At 45.1% G+C, this 26,208-nt stretch overlaps 1 protein-coding gene and 1 long non-coding RNA gene across 4 annotated transcripts; both read right to left on the bottom strand.

Moving 5' to 3' along the window:
- Window positions 1-489: 489 nt before the first annotated feature.
- PARD6B (par-6 family cell polarity regulator beta) lies at window positions 490-16,753 on the bottom strand. Of its 3 annotated transcripts, none has more exons than XM_041417903.1 (4): window positions 16,581-16,753; window positions 11,552-11,774; window positions 4,223-5,011; window positions 490-2,569 (listed from the first exon to the last, which is right to left on the bottom strand). In XM_041417903.1, exons 1-4 carry the CDS (start codon window positions 16,644-16,646, stop codon window positions 2,475-2,477), a joined length of 1,173 nt encoding a protein of 390 aa, XP_041273837.1. In that variant the 5' UTR covers window positions 16,647-16,753; the 3' UTR covers window positions 490-2,474. The 3 variants fall into 3 exon arrangements, with proteins under 3 accessions (XP_041273837.1, XP_041273838.1, XP_041273840.1); XM_041417904.1 differs by having other exon boundaries at window positions 16,593-16,753; XM_041417906.1 differs by lacking the exon at window positions 490-2,569 and having other exon boundaries at window positions 3,210-5,011.
- Window positions 16,754-19,778: 3,025 nt separating this feature from the next.
- LOC121343028 lies at window positions 19,779-25,627 on the bottom strand. The gene is made up of 3 exons (XR_005953630.1): window positions 24,820-25,627; window positions 20,637-20,795; window positions 19,779-20,165 (listed from the first exon to the last, which is right to left on the bottom strand). It is a non-coding gene; the product is annotated as an uncharacterized LOC121343028 (long non-coding RNA).
- Between the last annotated feature and the right edge of the window lie 581 nt (window positions 25,628-26,208).

Genomic DNA, 26,208 nt, shown 5'->3' with positions numbered 1-26,208 from the left:
GGACACAGCCCTGCTCCAGAGGAGGGACAGGGCACATGGAGAACACCGCCAGGGACACAGCCCTGCTCCAGAGGAGGGACAGGGCACATGGAGAACACCGCCAGGGACACAGCCCTGCTCCAGAGGAGGGACAGGGCACATGGAGAACACCGCCAGGGACACAGCCCTGCTCCAGAGGAGGGACAGGGCACATGGAGAACACCGCCAGGGACACAGCCCTGCTCCAGAGGAGGGACAGGGCACATGGAGAACACCGCCAGGGACACAGCCCTGCTCCAGAGGAGGGACAGGGCACATGGAGAACACCGCCAGGGACACAGCCCTGCTCCAGAGGAGGGACAGGGCACATGGAGAACACTGCCAGAAAACACTGCCTGCTGTGCTGGCCAGGAGAGAAATAGTAAGCCCAGCTGTTGTCACACCTGAGAAAAAGGATACATTCTTCCTCATTTTGATTTATCTGACAAAGTAATTGAGAAAAAAAAATTCATTTCTATATCCATTTATTATTTTGGTCTGTAAAAATATAAGACTAATATACAACTACATCTAGCTTGATTTTTGTAAAATCAGTCTTCATTCGGTGAGATACCAATGTACATTATACATTAAAGTTGTAAGAAAAATACTGATATTTGACATTTTAAACAAATTCATTCATGTAAAAATCACATTGCAAGTAAAATTTAATTAGAAAATACATAATATTCACAAAAATACACATGTTAAAGACAGCTTGTGAGAACATTGTCCTAAATTTAATTCAGGTGTGGAAAAAAACATATGATTCACAGTTAGGCTTGACTTCTCCAGTACCACAGCAGAACTTTAAAATAAATGCATCTTAATTCTACTAAGAATTTGTTCTTCCTATTAAGGTGCACTTGGATCTCCCAGCCACCAGGGAGGAATCACTTGTCCCCCTCTGTGCATGTACACAACATGTAACACTAGTCAAAGGAATTTTAGTTTTTCATTCCATTCTGAAATAATTTGGGTATTTCATAAATTAATTTCTAAAATCTGGATTGAAAATACAATTCACACACACAGGATACTTAACACACAGATTACATCAATAGCAGCGTAACATTGTCGATCATGCGCAGCATCCTCACTATCACTGCTGGATTTTTTTTTTTCTCCTTTTTTTAGCTATAGATAAAATCTATATAAAACAGTCAAGCCTTAAAGTATTGTCTTCCAGGGAGAAAACAGTATAGATGTTAAAAATTTAGGAGGTAGTGAATGAAAGGCTAACAATATCAGCATATTTTAAAAAACCTTATACTGAACCCCAGTATCATTTATATATAAAATTAAATTTAGCCACTCATAATCAACCATTGATCATCCCTAAGTAGCAATTTAAAAATCTTTTGTAATTAGCAGTGTATTTATTAGTAAGATATGGAAGAACTTTAGAAAGTTTATGGTAACTGCAGCAGTAAGCAATTACATGCTGTGCAGTCTGTCATTGTACCTGTAAATACATATTCTTCAGTTTTATTATTTTAAGTTTTTATCAAGTCCCAAATGCTTAGTTTTACTACATGTCACCAAATTTCTGTGAAACAGAACATGATCTATGTCAAAAATACCATTATCTCAGGTTTAGATTACTCAGTTTGCAGGAGAGGTCCTAGGAGATGAAGTCTCATGCAGTTTAGAGCAGGACCTCAGTTAAATTTCTACAAGTCCTTAATACTGGCATAAATATTATTCCAACTACCCACACACAGGCCTGGCAGCACAGCAGCCTCGGGGCTGGCACCTGCCCAGTTCCTGGCCACACTCAGCCCCCCCAGGCAACTCCAAGCTCCCAGCTGTGATCTGAGCTGTGAAATCCTCACGGGCCACATCAGCCCCAGAGGGGATCTGCATGGAATGAGAACGTTACACCTGCACCAAGTGCACTACCAGTTCCTTCTCTGGACCTCTCTTCTCTTCCCATCCAAGTGCCTTTATTCCTTTGATTATTCACAATACATTCAAGTAAACCAAAGGCACAGAAGTGCAAACTAGCAGAATAATGAGTCTCACCCTCCACTGGTGATTTCATACAGGAAGGAAAGCCTTGTGACAAAGGAATATAAAGATATTTTCAAAGTAAACAATCTTCCATAAAGAAAGGAAGTGTAGAGCAGCACTGAGAGAAAACATGCACAGGTAAAGTCTCCATGTTGCAGAATGAACATTTCTTTTTCTCATTTCACACTGAGGGGAAACAGTTACTTCATTTTCAATAATTATTAGCAAAACAAGTGAAACACTTGAAAGACCTTGCTCTTGTAAAAGATTCCAGGGCTCTCCACACACACACAGAGAAACCATAAATAAGTGTAACAAAAAAAGCCCCTCACCTGTATTTGCAGAGTACCACTGCCTGCTGTGCCTATTCTCCATAAATCCTAAGGGAGATGAATGCCTCTCCTGGCACCTTGGACTCCAAAGGCCTTGGAGGTTTGAGAAAACTACTGCTCACCAGATACTAATTTCCAATGTGCACTTTGTAACATCAAACAGCAGGGATTTGTTTCTGCAGCAATGTCTGCATCATCACAAAAACCTGAAACAAACACAGGTTTAGGCTCCGACAGTCTGTGACGACTTTTACCATTAAACTTACAGTTGAGTTGGTCTCCTATTAGTAAAGTTAGCAGAGGTAGATTTTCCTCAAATAGACTGAGGGGAAAAAAAGAAAGGGGTCAGTCTCCCTTCCCACTCATCACATCTTCCCAGAGGGTGGAACACACTCCCAAGCACCTGACTGCTGCTCTGGGGAGCACAGAAGCACAGGACAGAACTGGCAGCACCCCCCTCCTCCTGACAGAGGCCATGGCATCCCTGGGGAGATCCTTTTCCCCAATCCTGTTAGTCCCCAGCTCAAGTTCCTACCACAACTTCTGTTCCCAGAGGAGGGTCAGGTTGGGAAGCAAGGGCTGAAGGGGTAAAGCAGGAGATACAAAAAGGGGAAGGATAAAAACAATTGGTAGAAGCCTCCCCTGCAGCTGTCCCAGTGAGTGCCGTGGTTACACACACACCTTTGCCCTTGCAGGATTTGTCATCAGTGTTTTCACACACAGCAACACTGTAACAGCCACAACACCCAGCCAGGGGCACACAGCAATCTGCATTTACAGAGCAGATCCTAGGAATGAATAAGTTAATATCACATGGCTCAAGCAAGGTGTAGTAAAGCCTCATTCTGATTTAAAACTTTTTTTAATCCAGGGATTTAACAAGACTGTTCTAACTTGTTCAGGTTTGAAGAAAGTCACTTGTATATAACCCAGACTCATTTCAACAAACCTTTGCTAGTAGAAATCATTACAGTTTCTACTAGGACTGCAAGTGGAACAGAGATTACATTATGCTATTTCCACAGCATTGTTTACATTTGATTTGTTTGTAATTTCCTGGGATTAGTAACTAAATCCAATGATATCCTTAAATATTGCAAACTAGGATGAGAACAGGTCTTTGATGCATTAGTGTTAAGACTTTCACATCTGAATTTCAAAATCAGAGTCATTAAAAGTAAGCTTGCCTGGCCATTAAAACCAGTAATGGTGCCTGACTAACACGCCCGTGGTTGCACATTCACTCACAAAGGAACAGTGACCTCCAAAGCCCACTGCCCCCAGAGCCCTGCTGTCCCTGTGCCAGCCAGGACCAGCCCAGTCACCCCCCTCTCTTCCCAGCCCACCTCTGGCCCTCTCCCAGCTCTGCCAGCGGAGCAGCAGTGGGACAAGAGTGAGGGGGCTGCAGAGAGGAATGTGAAACCACAGCCCATGGCACAGTCAGCTGCACACCTCAGGAAGTTTACTTCTATAGAACCAGTAGTATACGGCATAAAAAAATAATAAAAATCAAGTACCTTCAAAAGAAAGCTCACAGCCATCTCTTAGCTATCCTTCATTTTCAATTTAAATTTTCCTCATTCAATTTCAGCTATTTATCAATTATCGTCCAGCTTTGTGAATTATTTACATTGAAGTGCAGAATTAATGAAGTTAGTCAACTTATGTCATTTTAAATTTCTTGAATTTACTTTTTTTTCCCTCCTTTTAAACTAACTGCAGTGCTTGGTAGATGGAGAGGTATAAAATGTGTTACATATTAAGCCCAATTAAAACATGTATGGCATCCTTACTTATACAAAGCACACCAGTGTCATTTCATAGTGTTATTATAGTTCCATCTTCTTCTAAGGACTTACGCCCTGGCTCTGGGACTTCATACTCCATGCTAATGCTGCCTGCTGAGTGATTCAAGTTCATCTCACTGGAAGGAAGGAATCCATTTTGTGTGGACTCGTGGAGGAGTTCAATTTGTGATAAGGACTCTATGCTTTCGCTGGCAGGCGCAGCTTTTGGGATCTGCTGTGGCTCGCCACTGTCTTCGATAATAATGTCCTCCTCATCGCTCTCCTCTTCTCCTTGCAGCAGACTCCCCAGAATGTTTGGAGTGCTGCTGGGAAGGCTGGACTCAGTGGACCGGCCGGAGCTGCCCGAAGTCCGACTGTTCCTCACGACGTTGTTCCTCTGGTTGGCGGGTCTGACCGTGACGATCAGGTTGCGGCTGTTCGCAATCATCATGTCTGTAACTTGATCGAGGCTTTTTCCTGACACCTCTATCCCATTCACCTCCAGCACCTCATCGTTGACAGCCAGCAGGCCCGTGCTCTGAGCCAGCCCCCCGGGGACCAGCCTGGATATGAAAATGCCCGGCACCTTCTCCAGCCCGTGCGGGGTGACCCTGACGCTGGAGCCGTCGCGGATGTAGAAGCCCAGCGGTTTGTCGGTGCCGTACTTGTAGAGCCGCACCCTGCGGTGGGTCTCGGGCAGAATATCCACGTCTATGATGGAGGACACGGGCCTGAAGTCCTGGGGCATGCTAATGACAATGTGGGGTTTCTTCTTGTGGTTATCCGGACGCAGCACGTTGGATAAGACGTTCTTCTTCCTCGTCACGGTGTCCGTCCCGAAGGCACTGTAGTCTGCATCTTCTGTAAGACAGAGCACACGGGGATTAGAGCCCGCAGACAGCCAGGCCACGCTGCTCCCGTGCCTCAGCTCAGCACAGGCAAACAGCTCAAAAGAAGGTGTTAGCCTTACTGTCACAGAAGAATTTCTCTCTACTCACGAAACAAAAGCTTTAATGTTATGAAACACAAAGTTTGGAATACTTTTGGTTTTCTACTACCGAAGAAAAGAGTGCAGGAAAGAAATGAAAACCGGTTAGCAGCAGCAGACACAAAGAGCTACAGCTGCCTGAGAAAGGGTAGAATGGAAAGAGCGAGTACATTCCTAGAAACATTTTAATTTTATTCAGAGTAATTCCACTTGCTAGTTTTCTCTCCTCAGGTTTCAGATCATTGGAAAAGAAAGAATGAAAAAGGGAAAGCAGCCAGCATGCCTATTATTGCCTAGTTACTGGGAGCCAGCCAAGTGACCTGGATTCAAACTCCAGAAAGCTTATTCCATTCTGCACTCTTCCCTGCCCCCACGCCATGTAGGTAAAATGGCTGTGGAGCAGAAACAAAGAGACCTTGCACACAGATACTTCAAGCAAAACTGTTCATGCAAGCAATGCTGTAACTGCCACAACTTGATACAGGAATAGGCAAACGGCTTAGAGCTTAAAAAAATCCAAAAGAAAACATATTAGTCCTACAACTACTTGTAAGAGACAAGAAAACATGTTCTGTGGAAGCAATACTGATTTCTGAAATGCTTATTTACCAAAGGTTCCATTTTCCTTTTTAATATGCAATAATTCACCAAAAAGAATCAACCTAAATACATTCAGACCTGAGCTTCCTCAGATTTACACTCATCCTTACTACACACATCTTTGGCCTACAGGGGAAAACCCCAATAATCATGCAGAACTGGAGTGCACTAACCCCAGGACCCAGAGAAGCTGGGATTTCTTTGTATTATCCCATTCAGATGCCATTGGTACAGCCAAGGAGGTGGAAGAATGGCTATACATTTCAATCTGTGGACTGGGCTGACTGTGGCAATGCTGCCCTGGTGGCATTTCAGGACAGCTGCCAGCTGCTGAGGAAATCAATGAGTGCACTTGCTTCTGAGGCTGAGATATACACACATGAACCAGTTACATTTGGACTCCTCAGATGCTTCAAGCAAAATAGAACAGAGAAAGTATTCCTAGAGCAACAGGCTAACACTACTGCAGCATGTAACACCAACTCCTCCCTCCCTTCCCAGCCTTTAGGGCTGCTGAAAACAAGAACAGTCCTTTGGCTGCTTGGACCTGGTACTCTGAAAGATAAAGGACAAGAAGAAAAGAAACAGATTTAAATTAGTCCACAAAAAAACCTCAACAGGATTTATTGTCAGCTCGTGGCTTGTGTGTTCACAATAGTGCATCAACATGTTTTAGAAAAATGTGTCCTGATGATGGCCTCATTTACATTTCTTTTTTATTTCTTTTGTTTTTAAAAAATAATTACACCGTAAGAAAGGCAAAGCTTTTGCTTAGCTGTTTGCTAAACACAGAACATCTTTTGCACTGATGTTTACAGCTAAAGCTGTTCAACAATTGAATGCACACAATCAGGAGTTATTTCTGAAGATATGCGATTCACACAGCCCTACTATGGCCTGAAGTCACTTCTGTGGCAATCTGTTACTTTGTAATTTAAAATTTAATTAATATAACACTAGATCTTAACATCAAGCACAAAGGCTTTAGAAACAGCCTAAAATCTAATCTTCCCATGTCTAGGAGTGTTAGGTCAGCTGTGTTGAAGAGCTGGTGCATTAAAAACCAATTCAATCTCCCCACCAAAGCATTTTAACAGGTGAACAGAGTCTGAAGGGAAACACCTACAGAAGTGCAAACTCAGCCTTTTCTCTGCAGAAGGCCCTTTGGAATGTCTGACTGACTAAGATCAGCTGGTTAAACCCCTGTACTCCATCCACTGCTGACAACACACTGACTTTCCAGGCAGCACGGAACAATTCTTTTCATGTTTGCTAAAAAGTTATGATCAAAGGAAAAGTGAGAGAAGTTTTGTCCTTATCTCCCCTGACAACCCATCCAACCAGTTTCCAGTTAGACATCTGGTGTTTCATTGAAAGGATTTTTGCAATTCAATGAGGTGCAATAACTTCTCTTTTTTTATTTAGAACTACAATTGTTTACAAAACAACCTGGGAAGGACAACTGTGAAATCAGACCCCAGACAGGTCTCACTTTAAATACAAGGTAACACTTGCACTCATTCCTGCTGAAGTGCAAGTTGCTGATGACAGCCCCAGGACACCGGTGCCACTCAAGCACTCTGCTCCTGCTGCTCTTAGAACAGCTGGTTTAGAAAAAGACACAGAAAACAGGACAGCAAAGCTTTGTCAGGACTGATTCTGTCACGAGTGCTCTCCCATGTGCATTACAACATCAAAATGTGTTCAACTGCTGGGGTTTTCTCCTTCAATTCAGAGAATCAGACTCTGTGGTATTTTACCTATTCTGTCATATCAAACATGTAAAGCATTCAAAGATCCCAGCTTGCCACAGTGGCTGTGAGGCTTCTTCACCTTCATGGCAGGACACACACCCTGCAGGAAGTCTGGCACAAAGTGGATACACAAACACATTTATTACATCCCAGGAGCTCTATCATGTCCTGTAAATGATCAAAGACAACCAGATCCCAGCCTGCCTTCCACAGCTACCAGCTGGCAGCTTCTGTCCAAATCAAATTTTTCCAGTTAGCAGAGAAACACGAAGATCAGCTGCAACAGGACTGGCTTTGAAATAAATATTATGTAAATGTCTGTATGCAAATAACAGATTCCAAAGGACTTTTTAAACAAAAACTAAGAGCAGAAAAACATTTCTTGGAAAAGAAAGGAACTTTAAAAGTTTCTTTCAGAAGACAAATAAGAAATCTTAAATTGACCTGGTGGTTTTGTTTTTAGTAACTCTCTTAAGTTACAGGACACATGGCTGAAATAAAAGCATCCCAAAATTGCAAGCCAGATGTCAAAACATTACGAAACCCTGAAAAACCAGAGGGAAAGTTTTTTTCATTATATCTGCTCTTAATAGTTAAATAATTCAGAACTAGCATGAACCTTAAGATAGACAGTTAAGGTTAGAGAATTTGTGAGGAAAAAAACAGTGGAAGGTTGATAAACTCATCTCCCCAAATCTCAGCAGAACAGCACACTCTGGGTTACCTCTCTTCCACCGCTAAACAAGTTTTCTAAAGCAATACTCTCAAGTACAAAGGCATCTTTGTTCTGGCACCTCACTAATCAGTTTAAAGCCCCGGCAAAAATATTTTGGCCTAAAGCCAAAGGACAAGGTGTTAACTACAGATAGTGTGAAGGAGAACGTCCACACGGTGCAGGAAGGATTTCTCCCCCCAGCAGTTTCAAGCTCAAGGTGGCACCAATCTGTACAGACTTATTACATGAAATTGAAAACAAAAGCCCTCAAATGCCAAATCTGGTTTCAATTTAATGTTATTGAAGACAGATTTTTGAAATATTTTCCTGACCCATTTGTAAATCAATGTAGAGTTACCCGTTGAGAATTAAATTTTCAAAGGCCCTAAGTAGTTAGTGTTTGAACAGAGATGCAATTTAGCATTTTTTAAATATGACCCAAGAAATCTCTAATTTACTCACAAAAACATAACAAAATATGGTTTTAGGAAACCAACCTGTGCTTTAGGAAGAGGCCTCAGAATAGCCAGACTAGTCTACAAAGAGCTGTTTAAAAAGCCAATTGCTCTTACCTCTCAGCAAAGTAAAGCTTCTCAGTGACAAAGTGTCTCTCAAGAGGCACAAGTGGATTAACCAAAGAATCCACTTCTCACTAAATACAGCCACATCCATGCAGAACTTGCAGGAGTTGGATATTCTAATTTAGAATCCTTCAAGGGACTGCTAAGGGTATTATAATGAAATGTATCTTCTGTTATCTCTGCTGTTCTCGTATTTACAATGCAAAGTTCCCCACATCAAGCTCCCTTCAGCCTGTGCAGACTGTTCCCCTCCATTTTCTCTTCAGAAAGGTTTTTCTCACAGACAGAGTGACTCCCATACATCTGGATTTAATCACAATACATCAGTTTAACCTTTAAATACCAGATGTCAACAGTACCTGTTAATCTGTTAAACTGCAGAATGAAATTCCAGCAAGGAATGTTTTCTGCAAGCTGACAGCCAACCCTGACTTGTGCAACATCAAGCCCCAGTTTAGATTTTAGCACTGGAGCAGTTTATAAAGTATTTTAAAGGAATTTTGTGAAATACAATTAGAGGAACCCAAGAGGAATAATTTGTGATTTAATTACAGGACCTCTAGGCTTTTTACCACATCAACCAAGCCACATAAATGTTCAGGACAAACAGAGCTTTCAGAAATGAAGAGTCAAAATCAAACAGGAGAGAAGAGAGTTCTTACTCTGCCATAACATTTCCCAAGTTCTGGAGTCCCATTATCACAACCACTGCTTATTAACAGAAGCAAAACCATCTTGCAGCTCCCATTTCAACCCCTCGAGGTGTTCCTTGCATGCAACATACTAAGAAGTTACATTACATTAGATTTCACTGCAGTCTGCTCATACCTCAAGTTAGCTATGCACAAATTGCATGTAGTTTCTAAATAGTTAAGACAGTATGATAAAAATTTCATACATTATAAGGAATCAAAACACTTTCTCTCTTCCCCACAGTGGCTTTTTTTCAAATATCTTAAATTCCCAACTGCTGCTGCTGGAAATACAAAAGAAGTCAAAGTTCCATTACAAAACCCACAAAAACTTTTCAGCTGATTTAAGAGAATGCATGAAAGCCACAAGTACCCTTGCAGGTGGAAAAGTAACTTGTGTCACTTATTATAGTTCCAAAGCAGCCCAGATCAAAGCAGGTATTTGCTAAGACATTTCTTTTCCATTCCAGAGGCAGAGCCAGTAAGGTTGCTGCAATCTGAAAATTAAGGACAGTTAAATCACACTGCACAAAATATGAACCATCCCTAACTCCACCCATCCAGCCTTGGCTAGAGGCAAAGCATCACCAATAAAATACAGAATAGTTCTTTCTGTATTTTCCATCAAACAAACACCTACCCTATATGCAAAGATGTCAGAGGAGGCAAAGCCTCTATTTCATCAACAGATGTGATCAGTGTGATCACAACTAATGGCCAGCAAAGTGCAGGGGGACTGTGGTGCCAGCCTGGGCTCTTTATTCCCTGAAACTCCACAAGCAGAAGGCTCTTGTGTCCAAGGGAAGGCAGTGACACCTGGGTACCTCCTACACAGCTTTTCCTGCTCATCAATTCTCCTTCTGATGAACTAAAATGGATTCGTCATCTTCTACCTTTGTGCATTGTATCAACTCCTGGCACCAGAGCAGTAGCAAATAATGCACCTGGATCAAATCAAGGTAAATGACTGTAGGAAACTAAAGAAGCATTACAAATGCAACGTTAGACCTGTCACAGTAGGAACAATCTAAAACCATATGGTGTTAAAATATAAACTCAATAATCCCAGTCTGACAAAGTGGCTTATCCCTTCCTGTCATATGGCTACTGTAGGGGATTAGATGGAATCACAGGCCTTGTGTCCCTGCAGGTTCTGCTGAAGCAAATGCTCCATGCCTTTGGCATTTCAGCACTGAGAACACAGGCCTTACCAGTCCATACTATCCACACAAACAAAACAAACATTTTGCCAGCACTCAGCAGCTGCCAAGCAGCCACACTGGTTATGAATATTGGGTTTGTGTCAGGCTCTTGTGGAGCTGTTCACTTTTTGGAGTGGGAGTTCACAAAGGGTTCTGATGCCCAAGCATCTTCCAAGGAAAAGATGCCTGTCTTAGCAACAACCAGGAACAACACCACAAGAACAAATACAAACTTCTAATTGGATTTTTTTTCCCTTCATGAACAAAAGCAGACAGTAGGAACACACAACCAGAGCAGACACACTACTTTTAAAAGCAAACCATCAAAGCAAGCAGCCCTCACTCCTGAGGTTTGCTAACTGATACAATCTTGTCAACTGAAAACTTCAAAATGTTTTATTAGGAAAGTGTGATAAGAGTAGCATATTATGAAGTTAGTTTTGAATTTATACTTTAATATTGCACTTAATATTTGATGTAATAACATTTTTAATATTACTTTCCATCTTGTAATGGTTTCTCCTTGTCTGATCAAGATTGGAATTTTAAGTGAAAAGTGTTCAACATACAGAGCAGAAAAGATGAGAGGTTAAAAGTTTATTTTTATTTGCTTACATAAAACCAGAAAGAAGCATTTGCTAGAGATTTAACTTGACTTTAACTCAACTAAATATAAGCAAAACATCACAAAGTATAAATAGGTTGCCTGAGGAAGCCCTTGCAAGAGAAACAAGCCATGAATACCTTTCACGACCCGTAATTATTTTGGAATTTGACATGAAGAAATAGGACTGAAGGGTTTTTTCCTCCATACATCACACTGTAACTGGATAAACAGATTATTATTCACATTCTTCAAGGGCTCTTACCTTTCCTCTGAATGAAAATCCTGAGGAGAGGATTGGCTGTGGAAACTGCTTTGTGATAATTGTCATCATTATTGATAGGCAGCAGGTCTCCGTGAATGTCCGTGTACCCCACCAGAACATCAACGTTTGGGATCTTGTGCACGTGCTGCAGTAATCCATAAAACTCCTCAAACTTTCCAGGTTTGGATCTCTCCAGAGAAAATCGTCGAAATTCTGCCCCAAACTACAACAAAATACATCTTACATCATTAATATGGAAGCAGCAATTATTTTATGTTAAACCAGAAACATTAGGGAATTAAAAAGCGCACTAAAAACTACAACAAACAATTCTGACACGGTATAAAACAGCCCGTGAAAACAGCTGGTTTTTTTTCCCAAATTATAACCAGTTCTGTAGCTGGTGAAACCAGGTGTACCTTTAAAAACTACAACAAACAATTCTGACACGGTATAAAACAGCCCGTGAAAACAGCTGGTTTTTTCCCCAAATTGTAACTAGTTCTGTAGCTGGTGAAACCTGGTGTACCTTCGAGCAGCCAAGGCTGTTCCGTTGCTCCATTTAACTGAGCACTGAGGTGACAAAGCAGTGCAGGGATTGCTGCAGATTCTCACAGGCTCATGAAGCAACCGCGCTGGCCAAGGGACAGAGCAGAGGCAGCGCTGCTGTGGCGCTCGAAGCAGGACTGTGATTAACATCCTGTGGTATGTGCCTACCTGGAATTTGCTTCTGAGAACTACCGGTGCCCTTGAGAACAGCGTGCAGAGATGGTTACACAACCGTGGGTCACCCACGCAAGGCTGAGCAGCCTTCACACCCCCAGCTGTTTGGGCAGGAAGTGAAAAGGCCCCTTGGCTGTGAAGACCACAAAGAACTGCTGGTCCTTTTCAGTACAAGCCCCGTGCAGCCCGGCTCTGGGGAGCTGATCCCAGCTGCACTCTGCTCCTACCTGGACAGAGCAGAGCAACCAGCCACTGCCTTGAAGGGCAGAAGATTCGCCTGCACGAGCAAGGCTCAAATCTTGATTGCAACAGGCTTTTAACTCAGGGCTCTAGCCAGGGTATAGAACCTGGATTTTCCAAATCTGGCAAGGTTCAGAAAATATGGAAAAAAAAAAATTAGTCACTGACACTACTTTCAGGGGTAGGATTTGCTTGTAGTCAACATAATCATTCAACAAAAAGCCCAGCTCACAAATCCACTCAAGCTCAGTCTCCTAAATCATCTCTAAAGCCAACACTTATTAAAACACGTTGCTTATTAAGGCAATGATAGTGGGGGCAGGCAGAGACTCAACTGTGTGCCAAGAAAAGGATGAGCATTTAATGCAGACTAGACAAACAGTGGTTTTTTACCACACATAGCTAGTAAAATGTTGGTCTTCTGCCTAATAAGGGCGGGACCCAAAGCAAACAGAATATTGGATAAAAATTACTCCAAATCCTCCTTATCAGGCACATACACAACATACCAGAGATGTCAAAAGGAATTCAGAGATAGCAGCAGCCAAGGTTACAAAAACCAGAACGGATTACATACAAATTAAAAGGATAATCATACACAACATACCAGAGATGTCAAAAGGAATTCAGAGATAGCAGCACCAGGTTACAAAAACCAGAACAGATTATATACACATTAAAAGGATAAAAAATAAATAATTCAATAAACCTCCGTTGGCTGCTTTTTCGTGTGAATTTTTACTGCTGACCTACAGTGAAAATAAAGACTTTAAATAATTTCTTTAGCGAGTTTAGTTTTAAGCGAGCAGAAGCACACGTGGAACAAAACGCTCCGAGTGCAGTTTGAGCCCCAGTATCACACACTTGGGTGTATGTTACACACAGCAGATGTGGAGGTGCACTTTTCCTCACACCTGATTACAATCTTTTGGAGAATAAAAGCCTTGGAGCGCTCACATACAAACAAAGCACTGAAAATCGGGAGACAAGGACCTCGTTGTTAGCACATTAACATCATGCTAACCCAAACCAAGCTACACCTTCCACACCCCACCTTCCTCCAAAAGCTTCAAATGAAGGCATTATCTGGGAACATTCCTGCCCTAAAAAACCTGCAATTAGCCTAACATTGACTAACGAGGCAGAAGGGATGATTCGTAGCTGCTTACAAACAAAAGCCCAGCCCACAGGAGGAACTCCCATCACGTCAGAGGCAGCACAGCTTAATCGTGACATCAGCGCAGGACTTCGTCCTGTCTCAGCTCCTTCCTCAGCTGCGGGAGGAGTGAGCCCGCAGGAACTGTTTGGCTTTCAAGGATTACACAGTTTAAACATAATTCAGTAATAAAAGTTTTAAAAAGACAACAACCTCACCCTCAGGCTGGAATAAATGTTGAATCTTACCACAGCAAGCAAAGGGCCAGATTTTCAAACCTGTGATTTTTGTTTTTTCCCATGTTATTTTATACATATTTGGTGCAAATACCAAAATACTCATAACCCACTCGTGTTGCCTAACACAGTTTGCTCAATACTACTAGAAAGCAGGTAAAAGACAAGTCCAAGTGTGCAATTCCCTTATTGGAATCCCTGAAATGTCTGCATTTTCCATCAGATGCTGCCCTCCACCCCATGGAACAGGCCTGCACTCGATGTCCTAGAGGAGGTGAGACACTGGAGGGGTAACTGAAGCAGAGAAGGCTCCTTGCCACCTGAGCTCTTCACTGCCCCTCTGGAACTCCCCCGGGAGAAGGCAGGGGAGCCACGGCAGCACACCAGGAAGGCTCCCGGGGGATGCTCACTGAACACTCATTTATGGGTCACCTTTTTAAGCCCTCTCAAACACAGCACAGAGCTGCTCCATGCAAGTCTCCATCACTGGCAGAACAGGAGCTGCAGTGACCTTCTCTGGCTTACCAGTTATTAAGATTTTACTGAGAGAAAAATATTATCCCAAGTTTTGAGAAAGGGGGAAAACATGAATTTTAATATATAGAGAACTAGAGGCTTATTTTGGGGTTTCTATACCATCAGTAGGAACTCTAGTCTGGGCTATAAAGCTTTATTTTCCATGACAAGAAAATGGGCTGACTGGGATTCAAGTGGGGAATCGCCAGGGCAAGCTCAGAGCAGTTACCCAAACTGAATAAACTAAACTAACAAAAAGATTGTGCTCATGTAACTGCAACCACAGTTGGGCTGTGCTGGCCCAGCCCTGTCAGCTGAGGCACAATTATTGATTTGGAATATCTAAATAAAGAGCTGCACATCACAGAGCAGCCTTCAAAGCCCAGGCCACTCCACAGGAATGGCTCCCTCCACCTCCCACACAGGCATTTCTTCTTTCTCTTCAGAATTGCTCATTTTCATAGAAGGAAGATGACTCCTCTGCGATATTAAATTGAGGTGCTGTTAAATAATGCATTAGCAACAAGTAGTTCTAGGAATGCCTTGAATCCTGCTCCATAATATGCACTTGAGGGACAATCCCTATTCATTAGGGCTACACTTCTCTGTACAAACACCAGGAACACATCACACAGCTGATTCCCTAGAGAGATTTTAAATCAAGGAAAACACACAGCGGGGAAAACAGTAAACCTAGAGTTCTGGGCTGAGGAAACAAGCGATTTGGGGTTTGTTAGCACATCATACTGATCATTCTCAACCTCGTAAGAGCATAAATAAAAGACTTCACCATCACAGCACTAACTTAACTGGTATTTGAAATAACAACTACCAGATACTCCTGTGCTTGCTGGTTTAGGCCACATGAAAAATGAACACTTCAAAGAAATAGCCCTCAACCAACGGCACATTCTCCAGAAGTTCCAGCACTTGATGCATTATCCTGAAACATCCACACAGCTCAAGTCCTGACTGCTTCACCTGCACTGCTGCTGCAACACCTCACTGGCAGGAGAGGAGGGGACAGAACACAGGCTGCTCCCCACTTTAAATAAAACACAGGCTGCTCCCCACTTTAAATAACAGCCCAAGAGATCCGTGTGTCCACCAATGGAAAACACATTCCCACGTGGATGCACTTACAATCTAACTAGGCAAGGGAAAAGGGACTTTAACTCAACATTTCTTTAATGAACAGTAACACTCCATCTCATACTGTACATCCAGCAGTTTTACAATTGGAAATTATTACAAACAGAAAGCAGAACAAAAAAAAAATATAATTTCTCTCAGAATATCTAAGTTTTAGCAGAAAAACTTTCCCTAACCACTAAAAAAAATTAAAAATAGAAGAGGCGTGACGCATGGGAGAATTTACAGAGCTGGGCAAAGCTGTGAGTACCTGGCACGGGTGATGTCTGCGGGAACACACAGGTACACACTCCTGCAACACTGCCAGGGTAAAAGTCTCTCGGGGCCTCTAAGAGAAGGCAAACTCCACTTTCGGATAAGCTAGCCAGGGCTCACCTCTACCTCCACTGTGAGCCTACGCTGTACCGCCCAAAAAGCTACAGAAAGACATAATCATTGGGGAAAACAGGTAACTACAGAAACAGTCACTAACAAACACACTCACTGCAATTCGGACAAAGAGAGGGTCTTGACGCTTGAGAATTATCACAGAACTTTTCGGGTTGGAAGGGTCCTCTGGAGACCATGTAGTCCACTCCCCAGGCATGTCTCCAAACACCTCTTTTGGCCCAGCGATCCCACACTTTCCCCACAGCACATATTTGCCTGTACGCCTTTTAGTCTGTCCAGAAACTCAGGGGTCAACTCCACTTACCTGTTTTTTTTAAACCACTTCAAAACCATTTATATTTTCGCCCTGCAAACAGAGCACCGAGCAAGCGACCCCACCACCTCCGGCAGCCGCGGCCCCGGGGGCAGCGGGACAGGTGGCGAGGCAGCGCCGGGGCCCGGCGGCCTGCGGAGCGCTCAGGCCCCGGCGGGGCCGTGCCCCGGCGGCCCCTCGGGCAGGTGAGTCAGCAGCCGTGCCCGTCCCTGTCCCCGCAGCGACACCGCTGCCCGACGGCCCCGCAGGGCCGGCCCGGTCCTTCCCCCGCGCCCGCGGCCCTCAGGCGGCGGCAGCTCCCACCTTGCTCTTCACCTCCATGGTGCCCAGGCCGCGGCTGCCCGCGGCCCCGCGCTGAGCCCGGTTCATGCCTCGCGCGGTCGCGGCGTCCGCTGCTCTCGCTGCTCTCTCCGCCGGAGCGCTGCGGGACGGGCAGCGGCGCGGCCCAGCCAAAAGCCCCGGCACCCGCGGCCGCTCCGCCGCCTCCGCCCTCAGCGCGGCCGGGCCGGGGCGGGCACCTGCCGGGGACCGGGGCGGGGCCCTCGCCGCGCCTGCGCCGCCTCCGCGGGGCCGCGCAGGGGCGGGGTCGCGCACCTGCCGCCGCAGCGCAAGATGGAGGCGGCGGTGCGGGAGCGGTGCGGAGCTCTGTGCTGCCGTCCCTGCAGCAGGTGCCGGCCGTGCCTCCGCAGCCGTTGTGCCGCAGCCGGGGCTGGAGCGCGGCTCGGCTCCCGCTGCCTCCTCAGGCACCTCCCGCCCCGGGGAGCCGCCATCCCGCGATTCCGCATCCTCGCACAGCCCTCAGGAGCCTCCATGCCGTGCTCCGGGTCCTCCACAGCCCTGAGGAGCCAGCCCGAACCCTAATAATCCCACAGCCCTGAGGAGCCAGCCCGAACCCTGATAATCCCACAGCCCTGAGGAGCCAGCCCGAACCCTCCCGCAGTCCTGAGGAGCCAGCCCGAACCCTAATAATCCCACAGCCCTCAGGAGCCAGCCCTAACCCTTCCACAGCTCTGAGGAGCCAGCCCTAACCCTGATAATCCCACAGTCCTGAGGAGCCAGCCCGAGCCCTAACCCTCCCGCAGTCCTGAGGAGCCAGCCCTAACCCTGATAATCCCACAGCCCTCAGGAGCCAGCCCTAACCCTCCCGCAGTCCTGAGGAGCCAGCCCGACCCCGAGCCCTAACCCTCCCACAGCCCTCAGGAGCCGCCATCCCGCGGCCCTGCGCCCTCACAGCCCCGGAGCCCCTGAGGGCTCTGCCCCCTCAGGCATCGACCTTGGGGATGGACTGAATGATCTCCGGAGAAAGATCCCTTCCGGCCCAGCGATTCTGATTCAGGGGTCTCGGGGTCCCCCGAATGTAACACACAAATCACACCAGTGTTGATGTTTGCAGGTTGCATAAATAAATCTTGGTCAGGCTGAAAGTGTGAAGTCTCCCTCTCGGGATGTGGCCACCTGTAAAGGTGTTCGTGGAGCTTGTTTTCATTTTAGTCACAAATAAGACTGCAGGATGTGGTAACGTCAGAGCTAACCTTCCTTATTGTATTAATTCTGAGACAGATCAATTTCATTTAAAGGCCAGTTAAGCTACCCTGACAAAAGTACAAAACCCACAGATTGTAAAGTCTGAAAAAAAAAGACTTCTCACATGTGTCTGGGCAAGAGGAACAGTATTAATTCTGAGACAGATCAATTTCATTTAAAGGCCAGTTAAGCTACCCTGACAAAAGTACAAAACCCACAGATTGTAAAGTCTGAAAAAAAAAAGACTTCTCACATGCGTACGGGCAAGAAGAATGCATGTACATTAATCTCATTATATCAACAGACCTTTGAATTACAGGTCTGTCCATTATCTATGAACTGGTAGAACAGAGCACAGAGTGAGGTTTCATCGTGCAGATCTTGTGTGGATGGCGGTGATGGGAGCTCAAACAATGCCTTGCAACTGAGGCACGCCGTGGGTGTCTAGTCATTCTCAAGGCTCACTTGGTAATCGGTAATTAAATAAAAAGCATCCAGTGCTGAATCACTTCTAAGTCGGTGCTGATTTTTGTGCAGTTGATCTTCCTCCCATCACGCCAAAGGCAAAGGAATTGCAGCTCTCACTCGAGCCAAGACAAGCTGTAATTAGCACAGAGGATATTGTTAATAGTTAAGTATAGTTTGCTGCCAGACGGTGTCTAGGCTGATTCAAGTCTTCTCGTCCTTTATCCAGCATGTGTTGGTTTTACACTGCAGAAGGATGCGTGGAGAATTCAGCCTGTAAATTCAGATAGAGTCTGTGATCATGGTGCAGTAGAAGGCAGATTACAGCTATGAGAGCAAGACCAGGATAAAACCTCTTATTCTGTCACTTTGTAATTATAACATTGAAAAGAGTTTGGACTGCTTTCCATATCTGTTTTCTACAGCTCTATTTAATGAGCTGAGCACGGAGAAGAGTGCAAGAGACAAGGGAACAGTGATTTCTCTGGGGCTTTAAAGCTGTTGGGTTGGCTCTTTTCTCCTGGAGAAAGGGAGGAAAAACCTCCTGGAGCTGATTTCTGCTTGGAGCCGTTGTGCAGTTAATTTTACTGCTATAGATTTATGAGGTATCGCCTAAGATAATTTGTTTTCTATTGTGCATTCCTAGCATGGCTGGAGTGCCAGGCAGTGGGTGTGGGAGCGAGCCTGAGGAGTCAGGGCAAATTCATTTCAAGTCACTGGAACCAACCTAATAAAATGTATTAATCACTGGCTGGCTTTCATCACAAGGAGCTGACGTATGAGGAAGGAATGTGATAAACAGTTTGATCTCAGATAAAGGTGGGGAGCGAGGCAGGCTCTCTGTGCCTGTTGGAAGGTTAGCTTATAGAGCTATTTTAGTCACAAGTTCTGGACAACCTGTGATTCAGACCTGATCAAGCTATTCATGGCACGTTCCGTTTCTGTGAAGTTGAAAGACAGGTTGGGTTTCCTGATCTCTGAGCAGCTGGGGGAGCTTTTTTGGGAGGCTTTTTTTTTTCTTCTTTGTTTGTTTTGGTGTAGAAATTCCATCACTTAGGTCCACCGTGCAGTACAGTGAGATGTGCTGTGATGTTGCTTTCCTGTCCCAGATTTCCCACATTTTAAGTGGAATTGTATTTCATACAGCCCTCCTGGGATTTCACAGAGTACTTCCAAGAACAAAGCACAGAAAATTTCTGTCAGCATAGGTTGACTGTTACTGATGATCCACCTAATCTTTCATTGCATAGTTCAGGGCTTATGCTGATTTCATATTTAACATAAAGTAGTCTTTATTTACACTGTCAGTGCCAGCTCAGAGGAGTGATTGTGATCTAGATGTACTAGATTATAATCTGATCTTGTCTTGGAGTTGATGAGAGACTGGAGGGTTTTTTTTTGATGGGGAGAGAAAACTAAGAGAGAAAAAGAGAAGCTTTCTTTTCAAAATGATAATAAGGTCCTGCTTTCTTTAAAAAAATAAATTCTATACTTACAGGCTTTGATGCCTTCTGCAATTTTGATCCATTAATCTCGTGTCCCAGTTACATTTCCCTACAAAGAAGCATTTTCAGCAGCAGTGTATACACTGGATACTCCATTTTCAGAATATTGGGGACCAGCGTGACCTCAAATTGCTTTTGCCCTCCCCTTGGTAAGTGAGGGACGCAGACAAACCAGTGCTGCCACGGAGGCATCTGATGTTCACAAAGGCAAAAATATTGTCCAGCACTGCTTCCATGTCCCCATGAACCCAGGGAAACACGTGGAATACCTTCCTGCCGATTGGGCTGGTGTGAGGCTGAAGTGTGACTTCACAAACGCTGCATCAGAGAGGAAGAGTCTGAGAAGAGGAGCGTGTTACTTCATCTCCATGGAGCACACTCCATTCCAACAGCCCTACACAAACACAGGAGTGAGGCTCAGAAGTAAACCCAGGGCATGGCAACGTAGCTGCTTTCTTAATAACGGGAGATATTTATTTATTATTATATTTTATTATATTTTATATATATTTAATATATTTATTTATTATAATATTTTATTATATTTAAATAGCACTCGTGTAATAAAAGTTTTATTGCTTACCCTGAAATTGTGACAGCTATAGGATTTTAATTTTGGGGTGGGTTTTTTGTTTATTTGTTTGTTTGAGGTTTTAATTTTTTTTTTTTTTTTTTTTTTTTGGGGTTTTATTTTTTTTTTTTTTTTTTTGATGGGGCAAACAATAGTTGGGTTAGTAATGAGTTTTTGTGTTCTGTTTCTGCCTTTGCTGTCTTCTTTCCTGTCAGGAAAACTAGCAGCATTTTTTCCTTCCCCACTCCTCCTCCAGGAACCTTTAGTTGTTACTTTGATGCAATATTTACTTACCTGTCTGTGACAAAATGAATTGATTGTTTTTAAAGCTCATATATGAGATCTTTTCCAGTAAAATATTTATAGTTTCCTGGCGCTGGGGGAAGGTTTCTTTCGTTTTGTACTTTTGTTTTTTCTGGCTTTATGGGAAAGGTTGTCTTCATACCATGCTGCCTGTGAAAGAAACATTTGTTTCAGGTGTGTTATAAATCCAGTTATAAACTAGGTCCAGCAATAAACTCATGAAGTTTTCTGAAAATACTTTCCTAGCAATCAAAAGCTGATACCGATACATTAATTTAAATTCTCTGAGGTTTCTAACTAAAATAATGAAAAGCTTTTAAAGCTTTTTCTTCCCCTTCATCTAGTAATCCATTTGTGTCCAATGAGTCTGAATTCCTTTGGAATTCCCCCTTGTGTAAGCAGGGCAGTTGTGCTCCCAGCTGACACCTCACACTTGTGCTGTGTGTGGGGTTTAATGATTTAACTCTCCTCCACGCTGCTGCTGAGCTCTCCAGGGCAATGGGTGACACTTCAGGGGTTCTTTACACGAAAGAATTCGTGAACATTTCCTGTTTGGTTTTCCACTACTCACTGAGTATTTCTGCTCCAGAATTTTGGGGCCGGGGGAGGCAAATCAAAGGAATAATTGTTGCAAAATTTACTTTAAACTTCCTTTGGTGGTACAGATTGAGATTTTAATTTTGTCATATTCTTAGCTTTTTATCTCTGCCTAATAAGCCTTTTGGAATAAACCCTTTGCTGTTGAGCTTATCTGGAAAACATATTATGGCTATTTGTGAAGAAAGCTCTGTCCTCTGCTAGTGACTGTCACCCAGTAAACGTGACAAAAGTGACACTTTTAAGTGCCAGCCCTGAATAAGGAGCACTTTTGCCACAAAGGAACATTTTTACATGAACGGTGGCTGATAGACCTCAAAATTAAAGCGAAGCAGCCTGTGTGGGCTCCCCAGTTTAATGTTTTATAAGCACAGCTCCCGTTGCACAGTGCCTGGCGTCCCAGCTGGGCTGGCCGGTGTTGTGTGCTGTCCCCTGTCCCCCAGGTGTGCCGGGTGAGCACGGCGTGTTATTTTAGCCTCCCTTTGTGAGTTTTTGTAGTGCTCCCATGGCCGAATCCCTCCTGCCCCGCGCTGTGGTGGGTGCTGTTCCAGGACAGGAACGCCTGAGCAGGGCAGCTCCGGGACAGCTCCGTGTCCGACTGAGACAACGAGCGCATTTCGCAAATGACTCCTGCATATGTAATGACAGCAAAAATGAGGATAGCTTTTATCGAGTAACGAACCGCTGCTCGTTGAGGCTGAATTATCACGGGATGGCGCAGGAGGCAGGCGGGAGCGCTCGCACGGGCTGGCAGCAGGAGCTGGCAGCTTCAGAACGGGATCGGACGCTTGGGAAGGGAATCGCTGCGGACAGGCCGTGTCCTGTGCCCACGGCGCGGGCAGCCGGGGTCGCCGCTGTCGCGACTGTCGCCGCTGTCGCCGCCGTCCGCCCGGGGCTGCAGCGGGGGCCGCCAGAGGGCGCTGTGCCCGCGCTGTCCCGGTCACCGGGGCGCTGTGACCCGAGCGACGGCCGTTAATTGCACCATTAATTACACCGTTAATTAATTACGACAGCGGCCTCGGCTGCACCAGGCTGCGCGGGACATGAACTGCTCCCATAGCCTTACGTGCGTTTGTAATGGATGTATCACATTGATGTTACCGTGCTTTAAATGTCACACAAAATCACAGAATGGCTTGGGTTGGAAGGGACCTGAAAGCTCATCCCACTCCACGGACAACTTCTGCTATCCCAGGCTGCTCCAAGCCCCATCCAAGCTGGCCTTGGGCACTTCCAGGGATGCAACACTTCCAGGGATAGCACAATGTTCCCAGGGATGATGCACACCCGTTTGATTTCTTTGGTTTGTCATAGGCTTCTTATTGTAATCACAAGATGAAGTTACCAGTACTTTAGGAAAATGTAAAACAATTACAAGGAATAAATGTTTTGGGGGAATATGAAACTTTTATTGTAATTAGAGGATCAGATTAATTTAGGCCTTTTTTTTTTTTTTGTCTCAGTGTTTATGTGTCCATACACAAACAAGCCAACCCGCTGTGAGACCCCAGAGAGAAAACAGACAGGTGTGTACACATCAGTGCAACAGAACTGCCCCTGTTTATTAACCAGACAGTGCTGGGGCAGTGGTCGTAAGTAAAACTACAAAAGTACAAGCCAAGGAGGCTTGAAAAGTAATTCAAATTTTCCATGCATGTCACATTTGGAAATACTGAATCCTGTGAGTTCAGCCACTGTCCCAGTTGTGCTGAGGTTTTAGAAGATACTCTTTGCTTCTGTTGGCAGGTCTCTTAGCTTCCCTCCTGAGCTATAATACCAGGAACTAAAAACTCCAGCACAGATAGATGCACAAAGAGGGAAAAATAATCATGTGCTTGGAGCTGGGGATGTGTGTTTACAGTTCAGTCTCACTGTAACCCCCTCAGAGGCTCAGAGCAAACGCTCTGTGCAGGGGGGGTTTGCTGGAACGTGCTCTGCAGCTTGTTGTGTTCCAGCAATGAAAGTGCCTGGTCAGTGCGTCGATAGGCTGAGGAGAATCCACTTCTGTGCAGATCACTGCACATTACGAAGATGTAAGTAACATTCTAAAATTAAAAAAATACAAACTAGAAAGGGGTGGGGTGGAGCCACAGGCAAATGTTGGCATACATATTGCTTGCATTAGGAGCAGAAGAATTATTGTCTCTGCGAGTCAGCCTGGTGCAAAGGATCACAGCAACAGGCCCAGCTACTGAGTTATTAGCTCTTGCATTTATAAACAGAGTTCTGGTTTACAGCAGCCTTTCTAAAAGTCAGTTTAGTCTGGATCTTCTTGAGAAGGCTGGGCTGCTCTGCTGGTTGGCTGCCTGTAATCTGGTCCATTTAGAAAACAAACAAAAACTACTTTATTCAGGATTTAAACAATAAAGTCGTGATTAATCTGATCATGCCAGAACACTGGAGATGCTGAAGCACTAAACGTGCAATGTTGTTGCAGCCACGGTGAATGCTTTGTTGTAAAATGATCTTTGTGTATCGTTGGCTCACAGTGATGGATGCTGAGTGGCTGAATTTGGGAAGGGTTTTTGTGAAGCACGCTGAGATCTTGGAGGAAACATACTGGCATTTTTTTATGTTCCATTAGGCCTGAGACACATCAGAGTGCGTTTTATTTTTTCCCTGTAAATATTATAATGGTGCCAGCAATGCAGTATTTGCTGCTTTTCATATGCGTGAGAATACTAAACATATGTATTTCTAAAGGAAATTCCAGAAGAATGTGAAACTAGCTTGTAGCAATAATTTGTAGGTTTGTGTCCATTGTTTTCAGGAATATGTAAATTGTTACATTATAGAACTCACTTTGAACCCTGCTGCATAATTAGCTGCACTAAACATCAGTATTCAATTTGGGAAATCTGTAGCCAAGTGTTTTATTAGAATTTCGTGGAAAAGAGGAATGTGAACAAAACCATAGAGCAAATGATCTGAAATGCAGTTAAAAATAATGAAAACCAAGCACCAGCCACATAAACACACCAGATGAAGACACAGCAAATGAAGACCATAAAAAACAAACTGGAATAAAAACACATAAAGCCATTCCTCGGCTGAAGTAAACGGGGACATCTGCACCAGGAGTGAGGGAAGCGTGGTCACTGCTGTTTGCTGAGGGGCTGCTCTGTGGATTTTGTTAAAAGGCTCACGGTCAGGAGGAAATGACATTAACAGTAGTGGGGTTTTGGGCAACTGGTTGCACAGGGCTCCTGCAGAGATTGGTGTTGTGGCAAATGTCCTCCTACAAATCCGGCTGATTTCAGCTTGTCCCAGCGTGCTCCACCCTGCTGTGGGGCCAGCACTGGGGACAGGGACCTGCTGCAGTGACAGCAGTGTTCCAGCACTGTCCTGAGCTGCAGGAGCTGCCGTGGCACCTCCCTCTGCCTGAGGCTGGGCACACAGCCACTGCTGCCTGCCTGGCAGCCTGGAAAACCCCAGAGAGCAGCAGGACAGCTGCAGCTGCATTTGCTGGGGAGGATCCTTCAAGCACTCAGTGGGTGTGATCATAACCCCCCAAAATGCCAGGGAAATGAAGCCAAGAGTTAGCAGAGTCACAATGACTGGAATGTCATGTACTCACCTGTACAAATCCAGGTGTTGGCATCTCCTTGCTCTGCGCTCCAGGTGCCCCAGCTGTGACATCCATGGTGTACCATCGCTGCCCTTTGCAGGGCTCCAAGCCCCAAGCATTTTGAAGACCTGGTGTGAAACCCACTTTGGCCTCTGTCTCAGCACAGTTCTTTCTAACACAAATAAAACCAGGGTGCTCGAATTGTTGGTTCAGGCAGCTCCATCTGCCCATCTGGTTTTGTGTCTTACTGCTCTCACTGTCATGTGTGTCAGTTCCCTCACGAGCATGTTCAGCTGTGCAAGAGATCTTCCTCTGCCTCTTTCCAGACTTTCCTTTAAACATGTGCACAGATAATACAAATCCTGACCAACTTCATAAAGAACTGGGAAAGAAAGAAGTAACCCTGCCCTCAGAGGTTCTTGTATGGGATCTCTGGTCAGCTGGAGCTTTGGGAGCTTCACTTTGTGTTTCAGCTCCTGCAGTGGGGTGGGTTTCAGGATGTGTGAGCTGGATGCTGCAGAGCATGGTCCAAAGGGAAGAAAACACCATTACTAATGAAGTTATGGTAAGGGCATGGCCAAATTCCATGCAGTCAGCTCATTCTCCCCGTGGGGAGTGTCTGGCTGCCTGTGCTGTCAGTCAGTCAGCACGGGGAAGTGCTGCTAGAAACCAGGGGAAATGGAAGATGGATGAGCCACAGCAGCAGCCAAGGTGCTTGCCCAGGCAGGGACAGGTTTGTGTGGGGTGTTTGCAAAAGGCCCGGCCAGGCATTGTTCAGGAGAGAGGTGTGAGTGCGGGGGAGCACGGGGTGAGACAAGGAACAGGGAAGGGAGATCCCAGCCTGCTTCCCAAGTGCTGCTAGAAACCAGGGGAAATGGAAGATGGATGAGCCACAGCAGCAGCCAAGGTGCTTGCCCAGGCAGGGACAGGTTTGTGTGGGGTGTTTGCAAAAGGCCCGGCCAGGCATTGTTCAGGAGAGAGGTGTGAGTGCGGGGGAGCACGGGGTGAGACAAGGAACAGGGAGGTCCCAGCCTGCTTCCCGCATGACAGCTTCACCTCCTTCTGCCAGCACTACCTGGAAGGTGTCTCAAAGGCTGCCAGGAGGGAGCTCGGGCCCAAGGAGCAGTGCCTGCCCGCAGAAGCCAGAAGGAGGTCAGCAGTGGGTGCAGCAGGAAGGACTGGAGCAGGATTGTTCAACAGAGAATCAAAGGGAGCAGTGACATCTCCCCAGTAGCAGCAAACCCATGGAAGGGCGGATGGGAGAGGCAGGAGGCAATGAGAGAAAGATGATGATGATGATGATGATGATGATGATGATGATGATGATGATTAGCGTTGGATGACCGAGGGCTGCAAGAGGAGGGAACCTTTGAAGGGACGGTGAAGAGGCAGCGTGGG

The sequence above is a fragment of the Onychostruthus taczanowskii genome, unplaced genomic scaffold (genome assembly GCF_017590055.1).
Source record: "Onychostruthus taczanowskii isolate IOZ18803 unplaced genomic scaffold, ASM1759005v1 scaffold57, whole genome shotgun sequence".
Taxonomy (NCBI): Eukaryota; Metazoa; Chordata; class Aves; order Passeriformes; family Passeridae; genus Onychostruthus; species Onychostruthus taczanowskii.
Note: the sequence above shows the minus strand (reverse complement) of the source record. Positions and strands in the feature narration are given on the sequence as shown.